The 23,347-nt window shown below is 48.3% G+C and overlaps 8 protein-coding genes across 8 annotated transcripts; 4 read left to right on the forward strand and 4 right to left on the reverse strand.

Moving 5' to 3' along the window:
* Window positions 1-114: 114 nt before the first annotated feature.
* On the reverse strand, window positions 115-423 carry I303_105128 (uncharacterized protein; the record flags this gene model as incomplete). Its single annotated transcript, XM_018408719.1, has 1 exon — window positions 115-423. The coding sequence occupies one exon, from the start codon at window positions 421-423 to the stop codon at window positions 115-117; it is 309 nt and encodes a 102-aa protein (XP_018262410.1).
* Window positions 424-1,442: 1,019 nt separating this feature from the next.
* Window positions 1,443-2,655, forward strand: I303_105129 (uncharacterized protein; the record flags this gene model as incomplete). Its single annotated transcript, XM_018408718.1, has 2 exons — window positions 1,443-2,550; window positions 2,618-2,655. The coding sequence occupies 2 exons, from the start codon at window positions 1,443-1,445 to the stop codon at window positions 2,653-2,655; spliced, it is 1,146 nt and encodes a 381-aa protein (XP_018262409.1).
* Window positions 2,656-3,834: 1,179 nt separating this feature from the next.
* Window positions 3,835-6,166, forward strand: I303_105130 (uncharacterized protein; the record flags this gene model as incomplete). Its single annotated transcript, XM_018408717.1, has 3 exons — window positions 3,835-5,412; window positions 5,549-5,780; window positions 6,033-6,166. The coding sequence occupies 3 exons, from the start codon at window positions 3,835-3,837 to the stop codon at window positions 6,164-6,166; spliced, it is 1,944 nt and encodes a 647-aa protein (XP_018262408.1).
* A 719-nt stretch (window positions 6,167-6,885) lies between these two features.
* Window positions 6,886-9,759, reverse strand: I303_105131 (uncharacterized protein; the record flags this gene model as incomplete). Its single annotated transcript, XM_018408716.1, has 12 exons — window positions 6,886-6,951; window positions 7,021-7,154; window positions 7,211-7,229; window positions 7,318-7,451; window positions 7,509-7,668; window positions 7,739-7,805; window positions 7,871-7,953; window positions 8,009-8,117; window positions 8,179-8,340; window positions 8,418-8,796; window positions 8,885-9,090; window positions 9,173-9,759. The coding sequence occupies 12 exons, from the start codon at window positions 9,757-9,759 to the stop codon at window positions 6,886-6,888; spliced, it is 2,106 nt and encodes a 701-aa protein (XP_018262407.1).
* Window positions 9,760-10,241: 482 nt separating this feature from the next.
* Window positions 10,242-12,102, forward strand: I303_105132 (uncharacterized protein; the record flags this gene model as incomplete). The annotated part of the gene is made up of 7 exons (XM_018408715.1): window positions 10,242-10,304; window positions 10,470-10,541; window positions 10,616-10,723; window positions 10,793-10,919; window positions 11,028-11,336; window positions 11,484-11,708; window positions 11,969-12,102. 7 exons carry the CDS (start codon window positions 10,242-10,244, stop codon window positions 12,100-12,102), a joined length of 1,038 nt encoding a protein of 345 aa, XP_018262406.1.
* Window positions 12,103-12,262: 160 nt separating this feature from the next.
* I303_105133 (uncharacterized protein) lies at window positions 12,263-15,259 on the reverse strand (the record flags this gene model as incomplete). Its single annotated transcript, XM_018408714.1, has 2 exons — window positions 12,263-14,455; window positions 14,525-15,259. The coding sequence occupies 2 exons, from the start codon at window positions 15,257-15,259 to the stop codon at window positions 12,263-12,265; spliced, it is 2,928 nt and encodes a 975-aa protein (XP_018262405.1).
* A 500-nt stretch (window positions 15,260-15,759) lies between these two features.
* Window positions 15,760-18,692, reverse strand: I303_105134 (glutamine-fructose-6-phosphate transaminase (isomerizing); the record flags this gene model as incomplete). Its single annotated transcript, XM_018408713.1, has 12 exons — window positions 15,760-15,830; window positions 15,902-16,024; window positions 16,088-16,173; window positions 16,244-16,361; window positions 16,470-17,255; window positions 17,310-17,540; window positions 17,603-17,756; window positions 17,872-18,029; window positions 18,085-18,102; window positions 18,175-18,450; window positions 18,513-18,620; window positions 18,686-18,692. The coding sequence occupies 12 exons, from the start codon at window positions 18,690-18,692 to the stop codon at window positions 15,760-15,762; spliced, it is 2,136 nt and encodes a 711-aa protein (XP_018262404.1).
* A 1,467-nt stretch (window positions 18,693-20,159) lies between these two features.
* Window positions 20,160-23,322, forward strand: I303_105135 (uncharacterized protein; the record flags this gene model as incomplete). Its single annotated transcript, XM_065969099.1, has 11 exons — window positions 20,160-20,512; window positions 20,569-20,941; window positions 20,995-21,070; window positions 21,123-21,377; window positions 21,436-21,837; window positions 21,918-22,206; window positions 22,260-22,361; window positions 22,415-22,583; window positions 22,659-22,783; window positions 22,886-23,089; window positions 23,214-23,322. The coding sequence occupies 11 exons, from the start codon at window positions 20,160-20,162 to the stop codon at window positions 23,320-23,322; spliced, it is 2,457 nt and encodes an 818-aa protein (XP_065825171.1).
* Between the last annotated feature and the right edge of the window lie 25 nt (window positions 23,323-23,347).

Here is a 23,347-nt window from a genome sequence, read left to right on the forward strand (position 1 = left end):
AACAAAAGGGTACTGTTCAAGCAAATTTGGCGTTTTGATCCACGTTGACAGGACCTACGGATGATGACAGTAAGGACTTGGCGATGAAAATACATCTAATCTATGGTGGCCTGATTACCTGATCCACCTGAAAACCCATTCTCGCTCTTCCGTAGGATATCTCTTCCCGTAAAACTTACTTGCGCCCCTCATCATCTTGACATTATCTAAATCCTCCTTCACCTCAACTTCGTACATCTTGTCGTCTTCCCCTCGAATCTCGTATATCCCCGCCGGGAGTACTCCCTTGTTCTTCTTGTATATCTCATTCAGCTCTGTGAGGAATGTTTGAATGGATATTGGGATGTATTGGCTCGGCGTCACATCCGAGCTCGAGGCCTCGTCCGCTTGAGCCGCGGTTTGGTTTGAAGGTGAATTTGACATTATGAGTGGATTGTTTATATACCGTTGTATGTTATCCTACCCTACCTTTGAAAGAGCACCGAGGGGTTGGATCTTACAGCCCACGGCACTGCGAAACCCGTTAAAGTGTTTGCCTATCAGACAGGAGAACGTCAAAGCATTGGTATCTCCGGATGGAGTAGTCGGTGATTGATGGTAGGATCCAACACTGTTCTTCTTGAAGAAGCCAACCGAGGTATGTCGTTTACTGCAGTATACCAACGATACAGTCTAGGATCGAGCGAAGATCTGCATCTCGTACGCTTCACAGTCTACTCAGGACTGACTCAGGATTCAGCTAGTCATCTCGTATTCTCGCATTTCCAGCTCGCGGTGTATACAGTTCAACCAAGTGAGACATGCAAAACCGGGAAATGCAAGTTGCCCTTATCCCTTATAACCGTGCCTGTTTGCAAGAGAACGGTATTTGCCACTAGCGGAACTTGCCACTCTTACTCCACCTGGAATGCAGGCAAATTAACATAACCATTCAGTCAGTCAGTCAAGCGTAGCCAAGCAAATACACACGCACACACACCCACACCGCACGACCACCCTCCTCACCCACTCACTCACACTCCGCTTCTTTTCATCAACGTCCTCCCCCATCTTCTAATCACTCTTTCTCCTTTCTTCACCTCAACTACGCTCATCCTCTACCTCGTCACACTCACCCTCCCCACACCTACACCTACTCGCAAGTCACCTATCCGACTCCGTCTAGACCTCGAATCTCTCCTCTCCACTTCAACTCCACCGCTTCTCATAACCTATACCCACCCTCGCAACCTCGTTCATCATGTCCGACATCGCTCCTGGTAAGTCCGCATTGCCTTTTCGTATCGAGTCGATGCATTTTGCACATGCGCGTGCCCATCCATTTGGCCGCCTTCTGACCCCTGCTTACCTTACCTGTCAAAATTATGCCTGACCTTCGAGCTGACATGATTGCGTCTGTCCCTTCACAAATTCCTGAATATCGCCACCCGTACCGTCCCGTCATGCCTTTAGACCAAGTCTCTCCCAAGACCTCGCAAGAGGCCACCGCTCCTCGTGCCGCTTCTCCTCCCTCAGCTAGCGCTGCTGCCCCCGCCTCTGCTGAGAATGGTGATCACCCTCTCTCTCTTCGATCATTGGTCTCTACCAAAGAAGCCGGTATCATCATTGGAAAAGCCGGAGCGACCATCGCTTCCATCAGGAACCTCACCGGTGTCAAGGCCGGAGTATCAAAAGTTGTACCTGGTGTACAAGACCGAGTCTTCAGCGTGTCCGGAGATCTCGAGTCCGTCTCTTCCGCCTATGCTGAAATAGCTCGACTCCTTCTCGAGACTCCCCTTTCCGACTCTTCGCTCCCACCTCCTCCAGTCGGCTCCTTCACTTCCATCAGATTGCTCATTTCCCACAATCTCATGGGTACCGTCATTGGTCGATCCGGTCTGAAGATCAAGCAGATCCAAGATCTCTCAGGTGCTCGAATGGTAGCCTCCAAGGAGATGTTACCCCAATCTACCGAGCGAGTCGTCGAAGTCCAAGGATCCGTCGACGCAATCAAGACTGCCGTTGCTGAGATCGCCAAGTGCCTTCAGGAAGACTTCGACCGAGGAGCCGGAACCGTTCTCTACCACCCTGGAGCAGCGGGCGATGCTGGTGTCTTAGCCGGTGGATTAGGTGCTCAAGCCGTTACTGGTCCAACTGGAGGAATTAGAAGAACTTCCGTTGCTGCAGGTTTCGGCAACCCCTTCCCTACTGGCGAGCGAAGAGGATCCGCCGTACCCCGAGCCTCTATCTCTGGTGTCGCAGGTGGTGTTGGACCCTTAGCAGGAGTCGGTGGCGAGAGAAGACAATCTGAGAATCCCATCATCAACCTCAATGACCCCAACCTCAGAACACAGAACATCTCTATCCCCAGCGATATGGTTGGTTGCATCATCGGTAGAGGCGGGTCCAAGATCACCGAGATCAGACGTCTCTCTGGTTCGAGAATCTCTATTGCCAAGGTACCTCACGACGAGACTGGTGAAAGAATGTTCACCATTCAAGGTACACCCGAATCCACTGAGAGAGCATTGATGCTCCTCTACTCTCAACTCGAGTCCGAGAAGGAGAGACGTGAGTTTGTCGAGCCGGAACTACATCAGAATCTTCGTTTTGCTGACAGGGTCTGTTCGTTGCTTAGGTGTCAACCAAAACCAAGATGGTCCAGAGACTGCTTAAATGCACAATCTCGCGTGGTCAATCATCTTTTCTCCATGAATCGGTTCTCCTTTCCTTCAGAACATCGTCTCACCCTTTCCTCTTCCTCCCCCTTGTTCAAAAATGTCTTCGCCATTCCGCCCGCCTACAAGCTTTCCTGTCGTCCGTCTCTCTCGTAATTGCAAAATACAGTTCTCTCTGTCTATCCGTCATATTCCGCTTCCGCCTCTTTTCACATTTTACCTTGACCTCCTCACGATGATCTCGATTGCGAGTTCTTCAAAGAGCGAGCTCCGAGACGAGGCCAATATTACCTTGGAAGATCCACTTGATTTGACTGGGGCATATTGGTCTTGACATATCAACGTTGAAATCTCTTCCATATTCTATGTAGATTTGAGAATTCAGGTTGACATATAAAGAAAATATACAAAGTAAAGAATGTAAATGACACGAAATGCAAAGTGATAACATTATATCGATATCAACACTCGTTGTTCATATTGTATATGCATGTGGAATGTAAACGTCTTGCTTGCAGTCTTCACTTGTAAGTGAATGCGTGGAATGAAGACGTTGGGATGATACCCAATTACTTAGCATAGTGTACTAAGCATCCCCACGATTTGAGCATTTGGAGTGGGGCAAAGTTAGTATGATATGCTCAGGTTAGAATAGGGTCCGGTTAAATCGCGTTGTTCCGAAGGATGACTGACTGACAAAAGGCACAAAGACAACATGGCCTATCTGTCCGTCTATCTGCTTCGTTGATATTGTCATTCATCCTTCAGCATACACAGTATTGATCCTCAACGTACATCCCTTCCTGGGTCATTCCTGGTATCTGGAGACAGACTGACCGACACCGTTCGAGCGGCCACCAAGGTTATCTAAAATTGAAGTATTGATCAGGGCGACTAAGACGACCCTCACGCCGAAAGGGAGTGTACGACATAACCCGAACCTGAATCTCACTTCTCAGTTTCAAGCTCAAGCGACGACAGCGTAGCGGAACAAAGAGATACTGGTAGATCATGTTTATATAGCATTATATCATCAAGGTCAGTCGTGACCTCATTGCCTTCCTGCTCTTTGCGGAAACAGCGCACATCCCACGTTCATCTCTTGTGCTCCATCGCTGCGCTGACATCACCTCGTCTTATGTCGTTCGAAATGGCATCAACATCAATACGAATGCAGATGAATACCCTCTCACGACTCGACTCCTACGTCTTCTCTTTCTTCTCCTTCGCCTCCCCTGCTCCATCTGCCTCTTCCTCTTCCTCTTTCTCTAAAACACCCTTGGTCCGAACTGTGACCCCTCCTAATCCTCCTTCCACACTCTCAAACTCATCCGCCTCCGCATCCCCTTCACCTCGGTTATCGAACCTCCCACCGACACCTCGTCCCAAATCCCGGCGTCGTCCTACCCCTTCTACGTCTTCTACCTCAACAACTGGCACCTACACCGTTCCCGCTCGCCGGAAACGGCCAAAAGGTATAATCACCACTTACTCCTCTATCAAAGTACCGCCTCCCACCACTCCCATCTTACTACGCATCGCCCTGGTGCTATGGTCCATCTTACTTTCCTTCTGGACGAGTCTGGTGGGCGAGACCCGATCAGGGCGGAGTAGAACGCGCACGCATACGCGAATACGTAGATCCTCCAAGCTCTCGAGTGGCGCAGTGGGAGTCGGGGTACTAAGGGAATTGGGGGAGAGCTTGATGGTTTCTGCAGGAATATCAGAAGGGAACGATCATCTTCATAAATCCAAAAAGTCAAGCGCAACGGACAAAGACGGGGAAATAGAAATAGAAGGATCGGGGAGTGAGATTGAACGTGAATTGAACCTGAAATCAAACTCGAACGAAACGTCCGAAGAAGAGGATGAAGAAGAAGATCTCGATGAAAATTGGATAGACCCTTTAGTCACTCGTGCGCCTTCAACACAAGAATCGCTTGACGCACCACCGCCTTCCGACGATGACTTTGCATCGGCTACAATAGACGACGAGAAAGCCAACAATGACACCAGCTCAATTTCTACACCTAATCATGCAAATTTTACTTTCAGGCTTAAATCAGCTACTCCAAAACATAACCCTTCACTCGACTCACTCTCACCCTCATTCTCGAGTTCAGAATCTGCTTCTGGGACGTCCGGAGGCAAGAAAAATCCAGCTTTCACGAGTTTTCAGCGACCGCCATCACCCACATCCATTTTATCGAATCCTTTAGCCAAGAATCCACCTCCGTCACTCACATTGCCCATTTCGGCGGCGAGTGACCATGCCGAAGATAAAGATGTAGACCTCAACGCGAATATACCAACATCGACCACACCTAAAAAATCCTCAATCTTAGCTAATCCAATATCCACCTCAATCCTAGATCCCACCGTTCTTGCACCAAAAACCAAAGCCGACTCATCGATCTTCCGTAAACCACACAACATCTTGAATGCCGCTTTGCCCGTTCCCAGAGTCCCTCGAGCAATTTCCACTACACCTTTTCACCTGCAGAAAACGCTGATTCTGGATCTGGACGAGACGCTCATTCACTCGACGTCGAGACCGCTCAAATTTGCCAGTGGGGGATTTGCCTCGTCTGGAGGAGGGGGTATATTGGGTCTGAGTCTCAGCGGGCTCGGGGGAGGGGCGGGCGGGAAATTCAAGTCTAATAGAGAGGGACATAGTGTTGAGGTGGTATTGAATGGGCGGTCGACGATGTATCATGTTTACAAGAGACCTTATGTGGATCACTTCCTCAAGAAGGTGAGTCCGATATCTGTTCCCCTTTTACCGATTTTGACTCGATCTTGTCTTCCTTTGTCTTTGGGGTGTAAGCTCCTCGCGAGAGAGAGCGAAGAAGCTGACAGCCCCTCGTGATTCTTCCGTTCCATTTGATAAGGTCGCATCATGGTACACTCTAGTGATATTCACCGCCTCGATGCCCGAATACGCAGACCCAGTTATAGAATGGCTTGACGCAGGTCGGAACCTGTTTGCTCGGAGACTGTACAGAGAATCATGTCATCTACAGCCCAATGGAAGTTATATCAAGGACTTGGCGTTGGTGGAGAAAGATCTGAGTAGAGTGTGTTTCATGGATAATAGCCCGGTAAGCTATAATTGGAACAAAGGTGAGTGTATCTGGTTTGGTTCGGTTCGGTATGGTTTGGACGAGTACCAATATAAGTGTCGACCTCGATCTCAATCGTAATGTCAAGCCTGACTGCCTGCCTACCTCGAAGATGTCTACTCTTCTTCTCGCTTCTCATTCTTCATTTTTCCATTCTGTCATTTCAAACCCCTATCCTTGAGACCATGAGAGCCCCCTTGCGCCCCAGAATAGAGAAATCGGAACAATCAGCTGATATTTGTGTGATCGACAGCAAACGCACTTCCCATCGAAGGATGGACGTCCGATCCGAACGACGAAGCGCTCTTACAATCTATCCCGGTGTTAGATAGTCTGCGGTTCGTTAATGATGTAAGAAGGGTATTGGGAATAAGGGGGTTCACATAGCATCTAGCATGGTCTGACAAGACACAAATACGACATGACATGACATCAAAGATGCATGAGGAAGTCGGATCAGGTCGAGGTCGGTCGGAACTGGGATAGAAATAGGGATCATCCTCTTCATTAAGGCATGTTATATCTTTGTCAGTGTATGAGCATATGAGCATCGGGGCAGTTGAGAACTGAGCATTGAGCATTGAGCATTGAGCATTGAGCATTGAGCATTGAGCATTGAGCATTGAGCATTGAGCATTGAGCATTGAGCATTGAGCATTGAGCATTGAGCATTGAGCATTGAGCATTGAGCATTGAGCATTGAGCATTGAGCATTGAGCATTGAGCATTGAGCATTGAGCATTGAGCATTGAGCATTGAGCATATCGGCGTGAACCAAAGTATGAGAGTCATGAAATGGACAGAGATGAATCACTTTGCATACGTATCGGCACATGTGCATATGAGAAGTATTCTACTTTGGTTCTGACTTGCGATATAGTGCGAAATGCGAATATTGATACAGTATGGTACATCTTGAGATGATTAAACAGGAGAGAATGATATTCGTTACAAGGCATTTCCGCACTATGGAAGAACGTGACGATCAATTGCAAAAAAAGCAATAACACCAGTCCAGAGAGAACGGCATGGGAATGCTTGTCGTGTCTCTCAACGCAATATCTGTTCAAACTTTGCTACAACAGTCGGACTCCCGAATAAGCCACCTATACAGGCCCAACTAGCTGGAATAGTAACCTCCTGACGATCCCACTCATAGCATCCGGTTGATGCTGTTCGATGCAGACGACATTCAGCAAAGTCAGTCGGAACACCTTCACAACGTTCACAAGCGGACCCACCTTATAAGCATCCATGACCATGCCCATGGCTACTGCGCCCAGGATCGTTTCGCCGAAAGGTACGATCGGGACCCATGCTCTCTTCCTGGCGCTCGACCAGGCCGACTCAAGGGCCCGAGGAAGGACGTACATCGCTTGAATTGATCGTCAGTCACTATCGATACCCTTGCAATATCATGATCAGTCTTACCTAATTCTGCACGGCGTTTCTATAAGACAGATAGCGAGCAAGGCGCAGAGCTGAGTCAGCTGATTTTTCGAAGACATCGCTTGAATTGTATAGCGTAACGCGCTTACCTTCTCCTCGACGAGTAATGACAAGCAAGTACTGAACCCCATCAACCAGAAGGCTTCTTTCCTCTTCAGTAACTTGGTGAGGGTCTTCGTACCCCAACCTTGCTCGATCGACTGTATTCGAAGGCAGAAAAAAGCTGAACAATCACATGTCAGCTTCCTATACCGGCCGATTGGTTCCAAAGCTGACTCACACTGGTAGATAGCCACGAAGACACCTAAGAAGGAACAACTCCTGGTGATTCCCCATATCGCTCTGGCTAGCATCCGCAAGGGATCTCGTTGGACATGGTGCCGACGCAGGACTAACATCGGTATAAGATGCAGTGCCGAGTATACGGGCAGCATGAATCGCTGCCAGGAAATCACTAAGTGTTAGATACACACACGGAGAATATACCGTTCGAACTCTGCCGCCACTCACGAAGACAGCGAAGAATCGCCTGATGTTGGTTTCTGTGCAGCTATCGACCCAAGGATGTACCATCTCGCTATGATGATCGGTAACGTAAGCATTCATCCTATCTGCGCCTCGCCTGACCTGGTTGATGCTCACCAAGGAACCGCAGCTGGGTGTAAGCCTTCTTTGATCTTCGCCATCAGTTCCTGAAGAGCCTTCATATTCGATGATGTAATACCCTGATAGATTGCTTGCATAAGCTTATTTCATGCTCGAGAAGGAAAACAAGCCTACTTGATGTGCCATTGCCTTCTCCACCTGTAAAGGCTCGATGATCTTCTGTCGAGTGATCGTTCGATTCGCATTCACAGCGAACGAAGGTACTCTCGACGCCTGCAAAATCCTATTCGTAATTGTATGAGCTTTGTCGGCCCTAGGTTAAGGATCTGCAATGTCAAGCTCACCAAGCGCTATATTCCTTCGGTATGGTTTCCGGACTGCAGAGCCAAGCAAACATGATCTGACCACAACATGCGCCGAAGACCAACAGATCGCCGTGCGGTATATGTATCCCCAGTCGAGGTGTGTACTGATTATACGAGGCTTGTAGACCTCGTACAAACATCCTATAATACTCGTTGAATCAACTCTAGATAACGTTCCACCTTCATATACTCCTGCAGCACGGTAAGGATAAGCTTACTGCTGCGCAACACCCGCTCTTCTACTTCTCGATTCCCACAACAGCCCCAGACTCCCGACTGCTCCAGCTACAGCCGCCTGCCACCGTCTCTCACCTTCGTCGCCCTCGCGCTCCGGCGGTCCGAAAGTAGGTTTGTTGAATATCCCATTTCTGAGCCGCCGCTTATAGTACCCCAACGGTGGCGCCAATCTGAGCATGTGCAGCGTGAGGGTATTCAGGAAAGTGAAAGTACCCAACATCGCACCGAACCGAAAAGGTTCTTGTCCGAATATGGCATGGCGGAAGAGAGCTAATTTCAATCGCTTATTTCGAAGATTCCTAAACAGAGCTAAGAGGACATTGATACCGGCTCGAACGGAGAAAGCCAATAGAAACGACCCTACCGGCAACTATCAGCTTTGTCACCAGCAGAACTTTTCGAAGAAGCCCCGTCGAGGGAAAGGTGATGGCTATCGATCATGACCTACTCAACCCTCTTTTGAGGGCTAATATACCCGCTCTCTCTGGATCGCGCGGTAGGAGTCTTTTCTCATCTTGAGCTCTCCAGACAAGTCCTTTCCCAGCTTTGGACACTTCAGCTAACAGCTTGTCTCTCTTGCCCGAATGGTTGGTCGAGATGAGAAGCAAAGAGTCAAGTGAGGCAAGTGATAGAGTTCGACGTATCTGGTCCGCCCTATGAGAGTGATGATATCAGTGAGGTATTCAGCGGCAGCTGGGGTGCAATGCAATCTTCTTCGAGACCGACCAAAGCTTACGTCTCAGATAAATTCGGTGTGCCAGGATCACTCATCAGGTAATCTACTTGGTCCTTCGGTATCCCTCTAGTCCCCTTGGTGAGCATTGGACTACCCTCTTCGAGAGATTTGCCGGGAAAGATGATATCGCCTGCTGCGGATCTGCTAGGTCCAGCGTGTTGAGGTTGGGTAGGGCTTTGCAGCGAAGTGAATCTCAGCCGTTTCTTCTCCCTTCCACTGCCGTTTCCATTGGACGAGCCAGTCGAGAGGGATGAAGGTGTCCTACGCAAACATGAGGTTTGATTCGAGGGGGAGGTCGGACTGCTCTCATTGGAAGAGCTTTGATCTGCATCCTGTCCCTGGTCTGGTCCCTGTTTCAGCTGTTGCCCATGATCGTGTCTGTCTGTCACAGGCGACCTTTCGAGTCTGGAATGAGCAGGAGGAGACAAGTTGGGCGGGGGAGCTGTTTTGGACCGATGGTGAGGATGATGATGTGTTGGTAGAGGCGGTGAGCTGAGTGGCGTAGGTCGGGGCGAAACGATGGTCTCGGGCGAATCGAGACCCGGTATGAGGTCGAGGCTTGAGAATAGGTTGGGTGGTGAAGACATTGCGCTCGCGGTGTAGCTTGCAAGGGGGTCCGCTATGAAGAGGGATGGCGACGCTCACCCAGCAAAGGCAACTCGCTCACTTTGGATGTATGAGGTCGCAGTAAGTGGTAAAGTGTTCTAGCCTCAATGGCCGATGAAATTGAAGATGAAGCCAGGAAGATATCGGACATGCACTTTGTCGCAATAACCGGATCAATTCAGTCCACTCTAGGGTGCGGGTTCCCCAAAAAACAAGATAACGCGCATAACCACAGATAAAACCACAGATCACGTGTTAAAGCAGCAAATCTGTGCCTGAAATGCTGATACAAGTGAACTAGTCTGAGTTACCCATTTAAGATGCAGCAAAAGTTGAATTATTGATGACTTCCGAAGAAGCAGAATTATTGTTGTTGTGAGCAGTTGTCATCCGTAATTTGACTTCTCAATATAATACAGCAGAGCAACCACAGACTTGCAATCAGTCAGTCACACCATACAAGATGCCTCGCTCCTTAGATGATACTCGTCGGCATGTCCAAGTCCTGCCAGAGAGGATTGGAGCTGTAAGTGCCATCTCTTTTCCCGTGCTCTCTGCTGCCTTCCTCGATCAATCCATGTCTTGGGACATGTGTCGAGTGCTCGAGCTCCCTCTGATTCGGTTCGGAAGAGCCGGTCGTTGCTGCTTGCTCCTTGTGCGAGAATCATTCTGACGATGTCGCTCTCTTCAGGTCGCGGGGTCTGAATTCCCCGGGCATTATCCTGGAGAAGATCATTCATGGAACCTGCAAAAGTTCAAAGAGGTAAGCTGATTCTATAGTATCCCCTTCCTTCAGATCTGGACATCAGCTCACCAGACCTTCTCGTGAATGTGCAGAATCTTATCACATCCGTACAACGCCTGACGCCTTCTACTGTGGAGTTCGACTTGGTCGGAGTTGATGCATCCATCGCCAATGCCATGAGAAGAGTGATGATTGCCGAAGTGAGTGTATTCAGCTAGGAACTGACAGATGACAATGATGGTCTGACTGACAATCATTTCATTGACAAGGTCCCGACAATCGCTATCGAGGAGATATACGTCTGGAACAACACCTCTATAATGCAGGATGAAGTATTATGCCACCGAGTCGGATTAGTACCCCTAAAAATCGATCCCAGGTCGTTGAAGTACAGGCGTGAGTTAAAGGCACCTCTCACTCAATCCCTTTCGTGCTCTAGGAACATCATTTCAGCTATGCGGAAGATGTTGGTCTAAACTGACGATATTATTTTCCATTTTGCAGCATCACCCCATTCAGCGCCTCATGAAACCGATACAGTCGTATTCGACCTTTCGGTGAGATGCGACAGACGACCGGGCGTCGACAAAGCGGAGAAAGACCCAAAGAAGCTATACTTCGACTCGAACGTGTACACGGGGATGATGAAGTGGTCGCCATCAGGAGACCAGTCGAGGAAATACAAGGGCAAAGAACCCAAGCCTGTCGACAGGGATATACTGCTTTGTAAATTACGACCGGGTCAACAGATCGATCTGCATTGTTTCGCACGTAAGGGTGTGGGAATGGATCATGCCAAGTTCAGTCCCGTTGGTGAGTGATGAGTGATGAGAAATCCAACTTGGCCCCTCTGAACAGGTGTTTTCTTGTATGGGAGTTACCTTTCACCTCAGAAGATAGGATAAAAAGGGTGTGAGATCATGATAGCTGACATCGATTCTGGTCTTTTATGTACCGTAGCCACCGCCTCATATCGATTATTACCCCACATCATCCTGCGCGAACCGATACCTATAGAACACCAAGAGAAATTCCAGAAATGTTTTCCGCCCGGAGTGATTGAGATTGAGGATGAGCAAGTGGTAGTGAAGAACCCAAGGAAAGATACTGTCAGCCGAGAAGTGCTCAGGCATCCGGAGTTCGCGGATAAGGTCTCGTTAAATAGGATAAGGGATCATTTCATCTGTGAGTATGGTCATGCTTTGGGTTTTTTGGCTTGAGGCATGAATGCCGTCCCAATTGGCTTCTCGTATTGCATTGGAGTGACAAGAGGAGGACGTTCAAAGGGCAAAGAGAATAGCAGGAGGGTTGCCACAGGTTCATTCACTTATTCACAGAGTGATCGACTTGACTCGACTTGATATGGCAGCCTTGCTTTGACCTTTGCGACGATTGTATATCCATATCAACAAGGCTGACTGTGACGCTCGTGTTGTCGTACATAGTCAACGTCGAATCGACAGGGCAATATAACCCCGAAGAACTAGTTCCTGAAGCTATCAAGATCCTCCTGAGCAAAATCACGGCTGTCGAGGAAGGACTGGACAAGCTGTTCGCTTCTGAGGGTCAAGCGGCTTAGTCAGCTGCAAAGCTGAGCTGGATCTCTCGAGACATCATTGGTTCGCTGGTCTGTCGATCGTCGATGCATACATAGATAACACACACAAAGTACAACAAACAGAAAATAGGACAGGACTCGATGTGTATCGTTGATTCTTGATTCTTTGGGAGGCTGTTGATTACTGATTAGCCGCCATTCGAGCGGCTTTGAACTTGGATATTTTCTTAGGTTTCTCCGGTGCTTGTGCTTGAGGAGCCGTGGCTCTAGTCATGGTTGTTTCAACAGTAGATGGTTGTTTGGCTGTCGTTGATAGAGCAGAGCTAGGTGGTGATTCGGGGACTAACGGTATTATAGGCATGGCCATAGGCGCTTTTGTACCGGTATTTCTTGAATTAATATCTGAATTCGAATCGATCACTGGTTCATTGGCCGTCTGTTCCTCGTGGGGTCGTGGTAGTGTCTGATCAGTAGCTAATGAAGGCGGCAATGACCCTTTCCACTCTTCATCAACCTTCACCCTCCTCTTTTCCTTCTTTGCAATCTGTTCTCTTTGGCCAGAGGGTAATTCCGAATCCGGTATTTCAAGACCCATCAATTGTCTCTTCACATTCTCTCTATTCAATTTCCTCTCTCTTCGTCGTTTACTTTCCTCCGTTACAACACCTTCTTTTCCCTCAGACTGGTCTCCGTCCTCATTCTCATCCTCATCGGTATCTAGACTTTCTTCGCCTGGCGCCAAAACAAGATTCCCATTTTCCAATCTGCCCACTCTGACGAAACGCCGCAGATCGTCCGGGGTGGGATTGACTATCATCGGCATACCTGTATTCTGGAATCCCTCATCCCCTGCTCCGCCAGTATCGGTGTTCGATATACTGGGTAAACCCAACATGACTCCGCCCAATCCTCCTTCATCATCCATCGCCGGATCATCCGGATCGCGATTCAACGGTTTATAAGCCTGTCTCCTATGGTATTCTAATGCCACTTCCCTAGCTAACAAGGCTTCGTCTAGGTCGTATTCATCTTCTTCTCCTGTAGAATAATCACTGAACTCGTCCTCTTCCTCTTCCTCTGCCTCATCCTCTTCCTCATCTTTGTTCCCGTTGTCCTGATTGTCTGCAGTATCCTGACGCTGCCTGCTCTTCGAGTCGCCCGACGAAGCTGGCGGAATCGACTTGGTTGTATCCCTTTCGATAATCTTCAACCCGTCAGCCGGATTCGAGGATAAAGTCGGTCGTTCTTTCACTACCGACTGTACAGCCGCAGGAGGAGGCGCTTTCTCGACCACACCAGATTTCACAGTGTTCGTACCTTTACTCTCGCTGACTTTGGGCAAATTCGGCGGGGCGATCCTACCGGAAGAAGAGGCAGAAGTGATATGGGCATTGGGTGCAGAAGCGTCTATTTCAGGTTGTTTCAGTCGCTGAGAGAACAGACTCTGCTTCTTCTTGGGTGGTGTGGCGGGATTCGAGGTCGAAGTTGAGGCTGTACCGCTTAGTGGATCGGGAGGGATTGATGCGGATGAGAGCGGAGAGGCCGAAGAACCCGATGAATTAGGTTGGCGGGACGAGGAAGCACCCAAGAACCCTCGTTTGAATCCTGCAAATCCACCTTCACCTTCAGTCCTCTGTTTCGGCTGCGGGGCAGGAATCACAGGGACGGGCTTAGGCGCGAACTCATCCCGTTCTGTGGAGTCGTCTGTCACAGCTAAAGGAAGGGGGAAGCCGAATTTGCTCAAGGCAGAGGTGGATAAGGGACCGATGAGCGGCGGGGAAGTGGGCGGTGAAGGGATAGAGGGGTCGAAGGTGACTGATTTCTTCCTTGTTGGAGGATGAGGGTGTTTCAGGATTGATTTGGACGGGACAGGTTGAGAGGATGAGGAAGAAGGTCTTCGTTCTTGAGCTGAACGGGACGGAACTTCGCTTGTAGACGTAGGTATAGACACAGATCCGACCTGATCCCTAGCTTCTCCTGATTTTTCTTGCGACGCAGATGAGCCGCGACCCGATGTCTCAGACCCTTTGGACCGTATGATCCCGCCTACAGCTTTGATGGGTTCTTTCTGAGTAGGAGCGACCGCAGTTGTAGCTTTAGAAGATCGGTCTTCGGGTCGCGTGTCAGCCTCTTCATCGCTTGAGGTATCTTCGTTGAACAATTTTCGGCGCAGAGCAGCTCGTCGCGCGACAGCTTCAGGCGAGAAATAATCGTCTTCCTCTTGTTCCTCTATCCGCGCCTGAGACTGAGATGCAGAGGATGTGCCAGGGCTGGAGCTAGGAGGAGCTACGGTAGGAGGTGGGGGCGGGCCGATCGTTTCTCCAGAGAGAGTCTCGCGGATCTCATGGATCGGTAAACCCTCTTCATTGAGTGTCTGAGCATTGAGTAAGAAGATTAGCAATACTGCTTGACAGGATATGAATAGCATCGAGGACAAGCTCACTGTGTCATCTCCTCCTGATTCATCAAATTTGCTCATACCATCCTGTTCATCCTCATCCTCATCATCTTCATCTTGATCTTCATTCTCAATTAAATCCACCAAAGAAGCCTGCGAGCTGGTAATTCTCTCTTGGTCTTGATGTCCCGAAATATTAGACGATTCTGCCTTCTTAATCAAGTCGGCAGGAATATCTTGCTCTTTGGGTCTAGGGCTAGGTCTAGGAGACGAGGGTCCAGCTTCTATCTTGGATTCAATGTCTCCACCAACTTCCTCCGATTGTTGAGATTGAGAATTGACTTTGATCGAATACAGTATCGGATGAAATCCAATTTCCCCCTTCTCCTTCGCCTTTTCTCCTTCTTTGAAAATATCGCTCATCTCAAAATCCCTTAATCTCTCTATGATCTCCGCCCTACTTTTAGCCTCAAGTATCAGAGCATGTTCTTCCAATAATCTACGTTTCCTCCTCTGAACATATTCGGACGCTTCGTCCAGCGTCATATCCACGAACCATTCTCCTCCGACATTCACCTTCACTTTGAGTCTCACCGTATCCCTGACTTGAGCTTTCAGGCTAGCTTTAGATCCCAGTGGAATTCGAATATTCTGAGGTGAACCCAGAGCTCGTATTCGAAGAGATAGTATATCCAGGGCTTGGATATGCGATTCCAACGAAGAAGACGTGGGCACGATTGGCAGATCCAGAATGACATTTCTGTCGGCGTCGTTGGACATCTTGCTTTAGCTTTGGCTTTCGCGTTAGCTTTGCAATTGTCCGCAGCTGGGATCAAACTGAACCCTATTTCGACCTTTGGTATCCGATATTGTTCCGTGGGATGCTTCTACAGCACATCCGGGTGTGAGGTACTCGTACGAGTAGATGTAGAAACGTAGAAACGTAGAAACGTAGAGACATCTGTATGTGATAACCGAAAACATTGCATGATTGTGGACAGCGGGAGCGGGGTTCACCGCTCAAACTCAAATCGCCAGCAACGTTAACCTGGACAAGAAAGAGTCGCCGGTGCTGTCTCACACAACGATGAGGCTCATTATATACATGACAAGAACATGGAGCGAGAAGAGATGAAAATGCGAGGATATCATGTATGGTATTTGTTATCTGACAGGACAAAAAAAGATGAGAAGGAAAAAGGAAACAAAAGTTCGTTCGCGTTCTGTTTGATTTAAGGCTAATTTGATGACGTGCACCAAGATCTACAAGCTAGTTGAGTCTACTCGGTAGTGACGGATTTAGCCAAATTTCGAGGGAAGTCAACGTCCACACCGTTCATGACCGCCAAGTCTACAAGCACATGTCCATCAGTCAGTCAGTCAATTAATCAATCTCAAGCAAATATACACGGTTAGACTCACGGTAAGATAGTAATTGGAGAGGGATGACATTGATCAAACCTTGCAAACAATCGACAGTCTGGGGAACTCTGATACATTTTGCGGCATCGGAAACGGTTTCATCGTCTTCATTACAGATAATGACTAAGATGAAAGGTAGCCTGTCAGCCGGGAGAGGTGACAGGGGCTAACAATTGGAAAACTCACTAGGTCGCCCTTTTCTGGCAGTGACTTGGGCCAAAGCGGACTGAACTTTAGGGTAGAGAGAATCTCGGGTCATGATGAAGATTACCCTGATTTCCGTTTCAATCAGCTAGGCGCACTCAATGACCAGCTCGCAAAAGTACAAATCATAGCACTTACGGAAGGTGTTCGTCGACCAAAGCAAGGGGACCGTGTTTCAACTCTCCAGCCAAGATACCTTCAGAGTGCATATATGAGACCTCCTTGATCTTCAGGGCACCCTCTAAACAAGTGGCATCTAAACAGAAGAATACGTCAGTCTCGTATGCTTCAAGATTGAGAGGTCTATAACCTAATCACAAAAGGCAAAGTACGATTGGAGTGATGCAAGAGAAGAACAACGCACATTGGTATCCTCTACCCATAATCAACAAACTCTTCTCCTTGGCCAACATAGTCTTCGCCATCTCTTGAAGCGCCTTGTCCATAGCCAACACCTTCCTGATCTGCGCGGGGATATCGTGAAGACCATCAATGATCTGCTGTCGTCTGGCGGTCTTGAGTATCGAGTCATCTGAAAGTTGAACGGCCATCATGACGAGCGCGACGTATTGGGAAGTATAAGCTTTAGTAGAAGCGACACCGATTTCAGGTCCCGCGTTGATGTGGATACCGGCGTGGGTCTCTCGAGAGAGTGTAGATCCAACGGTGTTGACCACACCCAAACACAACGCTCCCCTTTCTAAGCAGTATCGCATGGCCAGGATAGTGTCGGCTGTCTCTCCGGATTGGGAGACAAATATAGCGACATCGTCTCTAAAGACCGGCGTTCGTCGGTCTAGGAAATCGGAGGCTAATTCGACCGCTACCGGGATATCGGTCAATTCCTCAAAGACACCTCGGACAGCAATACACGAGTGGTATGAGGTACCACAAGCGACGAAGAGCAGTCTTCGTCCTCGTCTGATCACAGGGAGATATGCTTTGAGGCCACCCAGCAACACTTGTCGGGTATCGAAGTTGACTCGTCCTCGCATTGTGTTGACTACCGATTCTGGTTGTTCGTAGATCTCCTTCTGCATGAAGTGGTCGTATTGTCCCTTCATGATCTCGGCAAGTTCGATCTCGAGGTGTTCGATGGCTCGGACGGAGGATACCGTGTCGTCTCTTCTGAGTCGGTGGATGTGGAGTTCTGCAGTGGATTAGGGTCAGCGCTGGCATCTCTGCATAGTATTTGCTCACTCACCTCCTTCAGCGATATGAGCGATATCATCGTCTTCAAGGTAAAGTACTCTCTTGGTGTGTTCGATAACGGCACTAGCATCTGAAGCAACGAAAAACTCGATGGGTTGAGGCATGCCATCTTCGGAAAGGAAAGCTCGCGATTGGGATCTTCGTAACTTCGGGCCAGCAGCGCTGTGGCCATCGGCAACGGAGTTGGGGACGGCAAGGAGACCTGCGGCGTCTACACCGTCGACTTAAAACAGCGGACGTCAGCGCGATAATACCAAAGCAAATCATTGCAAAGCCGTGACTCACCTCGCTCCTCGTTTGTGGGTAGTTCAACGTCCACAAAATCAACCTTCAACTTCCTGTCAGTCTTGACACCAATGAGTAACGGAGATCCTCTCCTAGCGGCGACAATCTCGTCTGGGAAATGGGTGGATTTGAAAACGAAAGCGAAAGAACCCTCCTATGAGCCGTAATAATATACCGTAAGCGTCGATCAATCCGGACATTTATCATACATCGGGGCAATGTGAGAATGCTGCGGGGCACATCAAGGAGGTTTCATGTTCGTAACTTACGAGCTCCTTGATCACAGTCTTGATCAGTTCGGTGAAGTTCAGTCGCTTGTGGGGTTGACTGTCCCATACGTATTTACACAGCACGGCAACGGCTTCGGTATCAGTGTCGGTGTGGAAGGTGTAGCCTCGCTTCAGGAGAACGAGCTTCAGTTCTTTATCTGTGCGTGTTATGTCAGCAAAACAACGTTGGGCCAAGAGGATTAGAGAGCTTACAGTTGGTGATGATACCATCTGCGACCAGTCAGGAAGATGGTCAGCTAGATCATTGATGCATGTACAAAGGGGGAATTGCTTCCGACTCACTGTGGACCAAGCTGAATTCAGTGAGGACGTTGGAGACATGAGGGTGACAATTTGTGTTGGAGGGTACACCGTGAGTTGCCCATCTAGTATGAGCCATGGAAGTTTGACTGAGGAACACCTTGCCCATGTCCACTTTGTGGGCATCAGCCTGGGCATCTTCGGCGGGCGAGGGCGTAGCGGTAGCTTCGTTGATGTCTTTTCTGAGGGATGCGACCTTTCCGACGGTCTTGAAAAGGATTAGGGGTGAAGTAGGGGTGTCTCCATCAATTCCGATACCTAGATCGCGTGAGGTTCGCATCAGCGGGGCGGTTCCAAGAGGTTATGTGAAGCAGACTCACCCGCAGAATCATATCCTCTGTACTCAAGACGAGCTAGACCATTACACAGAACGTCACAGACATATTTCCTATCCTTCTCTACCAGGAAGGAACAGTAGCCGAAAATCCCTACACACCCCAACAGCACAATCAGCTGAGACTTCAAATAAATCGCCAGGGTGTATAGCACTTACCACACATGACGTATACGAGGGAGCTGAATGAAGGAAAGGATGGAAGGAGTGGAACAGGAGCTGGATCTTATACTACGTCTGTCAGGATTTACCGATAAGAGGATTTCACAATTGCACCGGTAGTTTGATGAAAGGAAGTTTGGCAGAACCAATTTTGGTGATTTGCGAATCGGGAGATGATAAGATGGTAGGTTGATTGTAGGGCGTAGGAATATATGTGTTGTACAGTAGAGTCAGTGGGGATGAGGTGCAACCAGAGAACAAAGGTGTGATTGATTATCGTTGTTTGTGTGGTTGTAGAGGTGTAGGGACAAGCAGTTTAATGCGGAAAGGAAGCAAGACGTCAGCCTTCCCCTCAAACTCAAGACGCCTTGGCATAAGGCAAAGCGGAAGATGTCCACGACTTTATTTATAATGTTGTTGTATATCAGGTGTCGAGTGTGAAGGGGCTGTGCGGTATGACGGATGGGTAAGTGAGGGGAGCTCAAGCAAACTCACCTTCAAACTTGAAGCACGAGAGCGGTTCTTTTGTACTTCGACTTGGTGAAGCTGGCTTGATATGAGCTTGCTGATGATATGTGTTATGCTTGGTGATCACTGAGATGTATGGTATGTATGTTTAGATGAAGTATGAGTTGGAGGGTTGAAGTGAATGGATGAATGAATGTGGAATTGGGTATGGGTATGACACTACGTCAGGGGTTTGAAGGAGAAAAAAAGGTAAAAGTAGGCTCGTGTACAACCGAGCCAACAACGCGTTTCAAGTTGAAATTGATCCCTTGAGAATCAGAATTGGGGTATGTAATGTATGAACGACTGTCGATGATATACTACTCAGATAGAAGGTGTCCAATGCAGATAGAATGGTGAGAATGAATCAACGTCTATGTATGTATGAATGAATCAATGGGAAGACAAACTGTACAAAGTTAGTTTGGGTTTCACTCTGCTGTACTCTACTCTACTTTCTGCTTGGATTTTTGGATGATCTTGTTACGGCGGCCATGGATTGTATATATATCGCTAGATGCTAAATTGGTATTCGTACTACCACTGTACAGCTAAAGTCAGTTGCCAGGGATGATCAGGGGATTAGGGGATTCCCGCGTGTCAACAAAGGGCTACCAAGGGGCAGTGCATCTGGTTATGACGACCATGGCTGATTTCTTGTTCCTTCGGTTCGGCTATCCCTGATAAGAAATTTATCTTGATAAGCGGATGAAAATCAACACGTCATGTAACCTGCCACGTGTTCCCATCTACGGTTGACTGGATTTGATTTCAGTCAAGTCGGAGACGCGACTTGCTTCGTGACGATCGATAATATTAAATACATGTTTTCTCATTTCGATTTTGCCGCTTTGACTTCTTTACCATTTGTCCTTATAATCGTTTGTTCCAAACCTTCTTGCTGCTCGAAAACAATTCGGATTAGGGATTAGAAGGCGAGTTTATCCATACTGTACACCTCAAGATGCTACGACGAGCTCCCTCAACCTCGAAATCAGGTGATCCGCCTGTGACGTCGGCCACTGGAGGGGGTTTCGGTATAGTGTCTTTCAAAGCCTTCAAAACGCCTTCAGCACTGGCATCGAAACGAGAAACGGCCCTGCCAGCACGCAAGAGGAAGGCAGTCTCATACAAAGGTCAAGGAGGTGGAAATGATAGCGATTCAGATGAAGAAGGGAAACCATCCAAGAAAGGGAGATTCGCCATGGGGAATAAGGAGTATGGCGAAGATGGTGTGCTAGGAGATATGGCGAAATGGTGCAACAGGAAATTCCCTGTATTTGCACCGAAAGAGAAGACTGTAGTCTTCACCAAGAGGTCAGCTGGCTCGTGTGCTCATTCGTGGCGGATCGTAGCTGACTGTGCACCTGCAGCTTTTCAATCCCAGTCATGTTAAATCCCAAATCGTCTGAACCGATTATTCACGCTTTATCCCATGCATCTCTCGGGGCTCGACGGCATCCGACTCTTACACCACGACCTCTACATGACCCGATGGCCGATACTGCCATCGTTTTATTCGATCCCACGATAGACAATAAGCCACCACCAGAGGAGATAGATGCCGCTAAAGAGGAAGAGGAGAAGCGCAAGAAAGAGGAAGAAGCTAGAGGTCCACATAAGTCTCTCAAGTCTATATTGGGTATAGTAGATGTCAAGAAAGATAAGAAGGATGTGAAAGTGCCAGTGGTCATTGATCCGAGATTGTCGAAAGTGCTTAGACCGCATCAGATCGAGGGTGTGAAGGTGAGCTCTGCATCGTTGATCCGCGACGGAGAGCTCATATATACTATTTTCAGTTTCTCTACCGATGCACGACCGGCTTACTGGCAGACAACGCTTGGGGATGTATTATGGCGGATGAAATGGGTTTGGGTAAGTCCAATCTAGACGCCGTGTATGCAGCATAAGCTAATATAAGGTCTAGGTAAAACACTTCAATGTATCGCTTTACTCTGGACTCTTCTCAAGCAATCGCCTATTGCCGGTAAACCAACTTGCGAAAAGGTCGTTATCGCGTGTCCGACGTCTCTGGTTGGCAATTGGGCGAATGAGCTGGTCAAGTGGCTTGGTCCCGGAGCAGTGAACCCAATGGTAGTCGATGGAAAGGGTGGAAAAGCAGAACTCATACCGGCTGTTCGAAGATGGGTACAAGCTCACGGCAGAAATGTAACTCTTCCAGGTCCGTCAGCTATTCGATGCACGAATCTTCATCATCCAGCTGATATATCTTGCTTCAGTCATGATCGTCTCGTATGAAACCCTCCGAACGTTACAAGAGGAATTAGCAAATTGCGAAATCGGCTTGTTATTAGCAGATGAGGGACATAGGCTGAAAAATGCCGATACTTTGACATTCCAAGCACTGACCTCCTTGAAAGTGCAACGAAGAGTGATTCTGACCGGCACACCGATTCAAAACGATCTATCAGAATATTTCGCCCTACTCAATTTCGCCAATCCAGAATACTTAGGATCAAAAGGCGATTTCAAGAAGAACTTTGAGCTGAAAATCCTTCGAGGTCGAGACGCAGATGCATCGGATAAAGATAAAGCGGAGAGTGATGCCAAGTTGAAAGAATTAGGTGGATTAGTCAGCAAATTCATCATTAGGCGGACAAACGATCTGCTTTCCAAATATCGTCAGCATTCTCCCCTTTTCCCCCTTCTGCCCCTTTTGATCCTTGTCTGCCTGAGGATACCGCTAATCTCTCGTGCACAGTTCCGGTCAAATACGAACATGTTGTATTCTGTCGACCTTCGCCGCTTCAACAAAAGCTATATCACCTCTTTGTCACCTCAAAGGACGTGCAGCGTCTGCTGCGAGGCAAAGACTCGCAACCGCTGAAAGCTATTGGTCTGTTAAGAAAATTGGTCAACCACCCAGATTTACTCAACTTACCTGAGGATCTACCTGGTAGCGAGAACGTTCTGCCCGACGACTATCATGGTAAAGGCAGAGACCGAACGGTCGATTGCAGCTTGTCAGGCAAATTTGTGGTCCTCGAAAGGTCAGCCATATCCGTTAGTATACATAATGATGCGTAGCTGACAGTCATTTCAGAATGTTGGCGCATATCCGAAACTTCACGAACGACAAGATTGTCTTGATCAGTAATGCCACTCAGACCCTGGACCTCATGGAGAAGATGTGCAGAAATAACAGGTCAGTTGATTCTCTCGCGCCGTTCCGGTAACTCGCAGCTGACAAGACCTCAGATATGGGTATCTTCGTCTTGACGGGTCAATGTCCGTACCTAAACGATCCAAAATCGTTTCCCGCTTCAACGATCCGGAAGGCAAAGAATTCGTGTTTTTGTTATCGTCCAAAGCTGGTGGATGCGGTATCAATCTCATCGGTGCGAATCGATTGATCCTCTTTGATCCGGTAAGTGATAGAAAAACTACCTCAGCTGCTGCTTTATCAGGCCTGTATGCGACATCAGCTGATTAAAGTGAATAGGACTGGAACCCTGCGTCAGATCAACAAGCTTTAGCGCGAGTATGGCGAGATGGCCAGAAGAAAGAATGTTTTGTCTATCGATTCCAAACTACCGGTACGATCGAGGAGAAGATCTTCCAGAGGCAGTATGTCGTTTTTGTTTCCGATCCCAGTTTCCACATCTCCAGTCTCCACCACGACAAATTTGCCGTAAGTCGAGTCCAGGCTGATTAGAATTTTCCTTGCAGATGTCAAAAGCAGAATTTGTCAGCATGTGTAGTCGACGAGGCTGAAGATACCGCTCGACATTTCACTTCGGACGACTTGAAACAGCTGTTCAAGTATAATGCTGAGACGGCCTGTGATACGCATGACACGTATAAATGCAAGAGGTGTAAAGATGGGAAACAGTTTGTCAAAGCCCCTGCGTTACTTTATGGAGATGCTTCTACGTGAGTCTGAGTCAGCCTCTGCGTTTGAGTTCGACTCGTCTCCCCTTCCTTATCTGGTCGAATGGCTTGATGAGTGTGTGAATGTATGGAGAAACTAATGAGTTGAACCTTATGGCTTTTGTAGATGGAATCATTTCCCGAATAAAGAGCTGGGCAAGATGCACGATGATCTCCTAAGAGCCGAATTGGGGTTACCGGAAGTATCTTATGTCTTCCAGTATATCTCGCATTAGAGCAATAGGGCAGTAAGGCGATTGG

This window comes from Kwoniella dejecticola, chromosome 6, assembly GCF_000512565.2.
Source record: "Kwoniella dejecticola CBS 10117 chromosome 6, complete sequence".
NCBI classification, from domain to species: domain Eukaryota; kingdom Fungi; phylum Basidiomycota; class Tremellomycetes; order Tremellales; family Cryptococcaceae; genus Kwoniella; species Kwoniella dejecticola.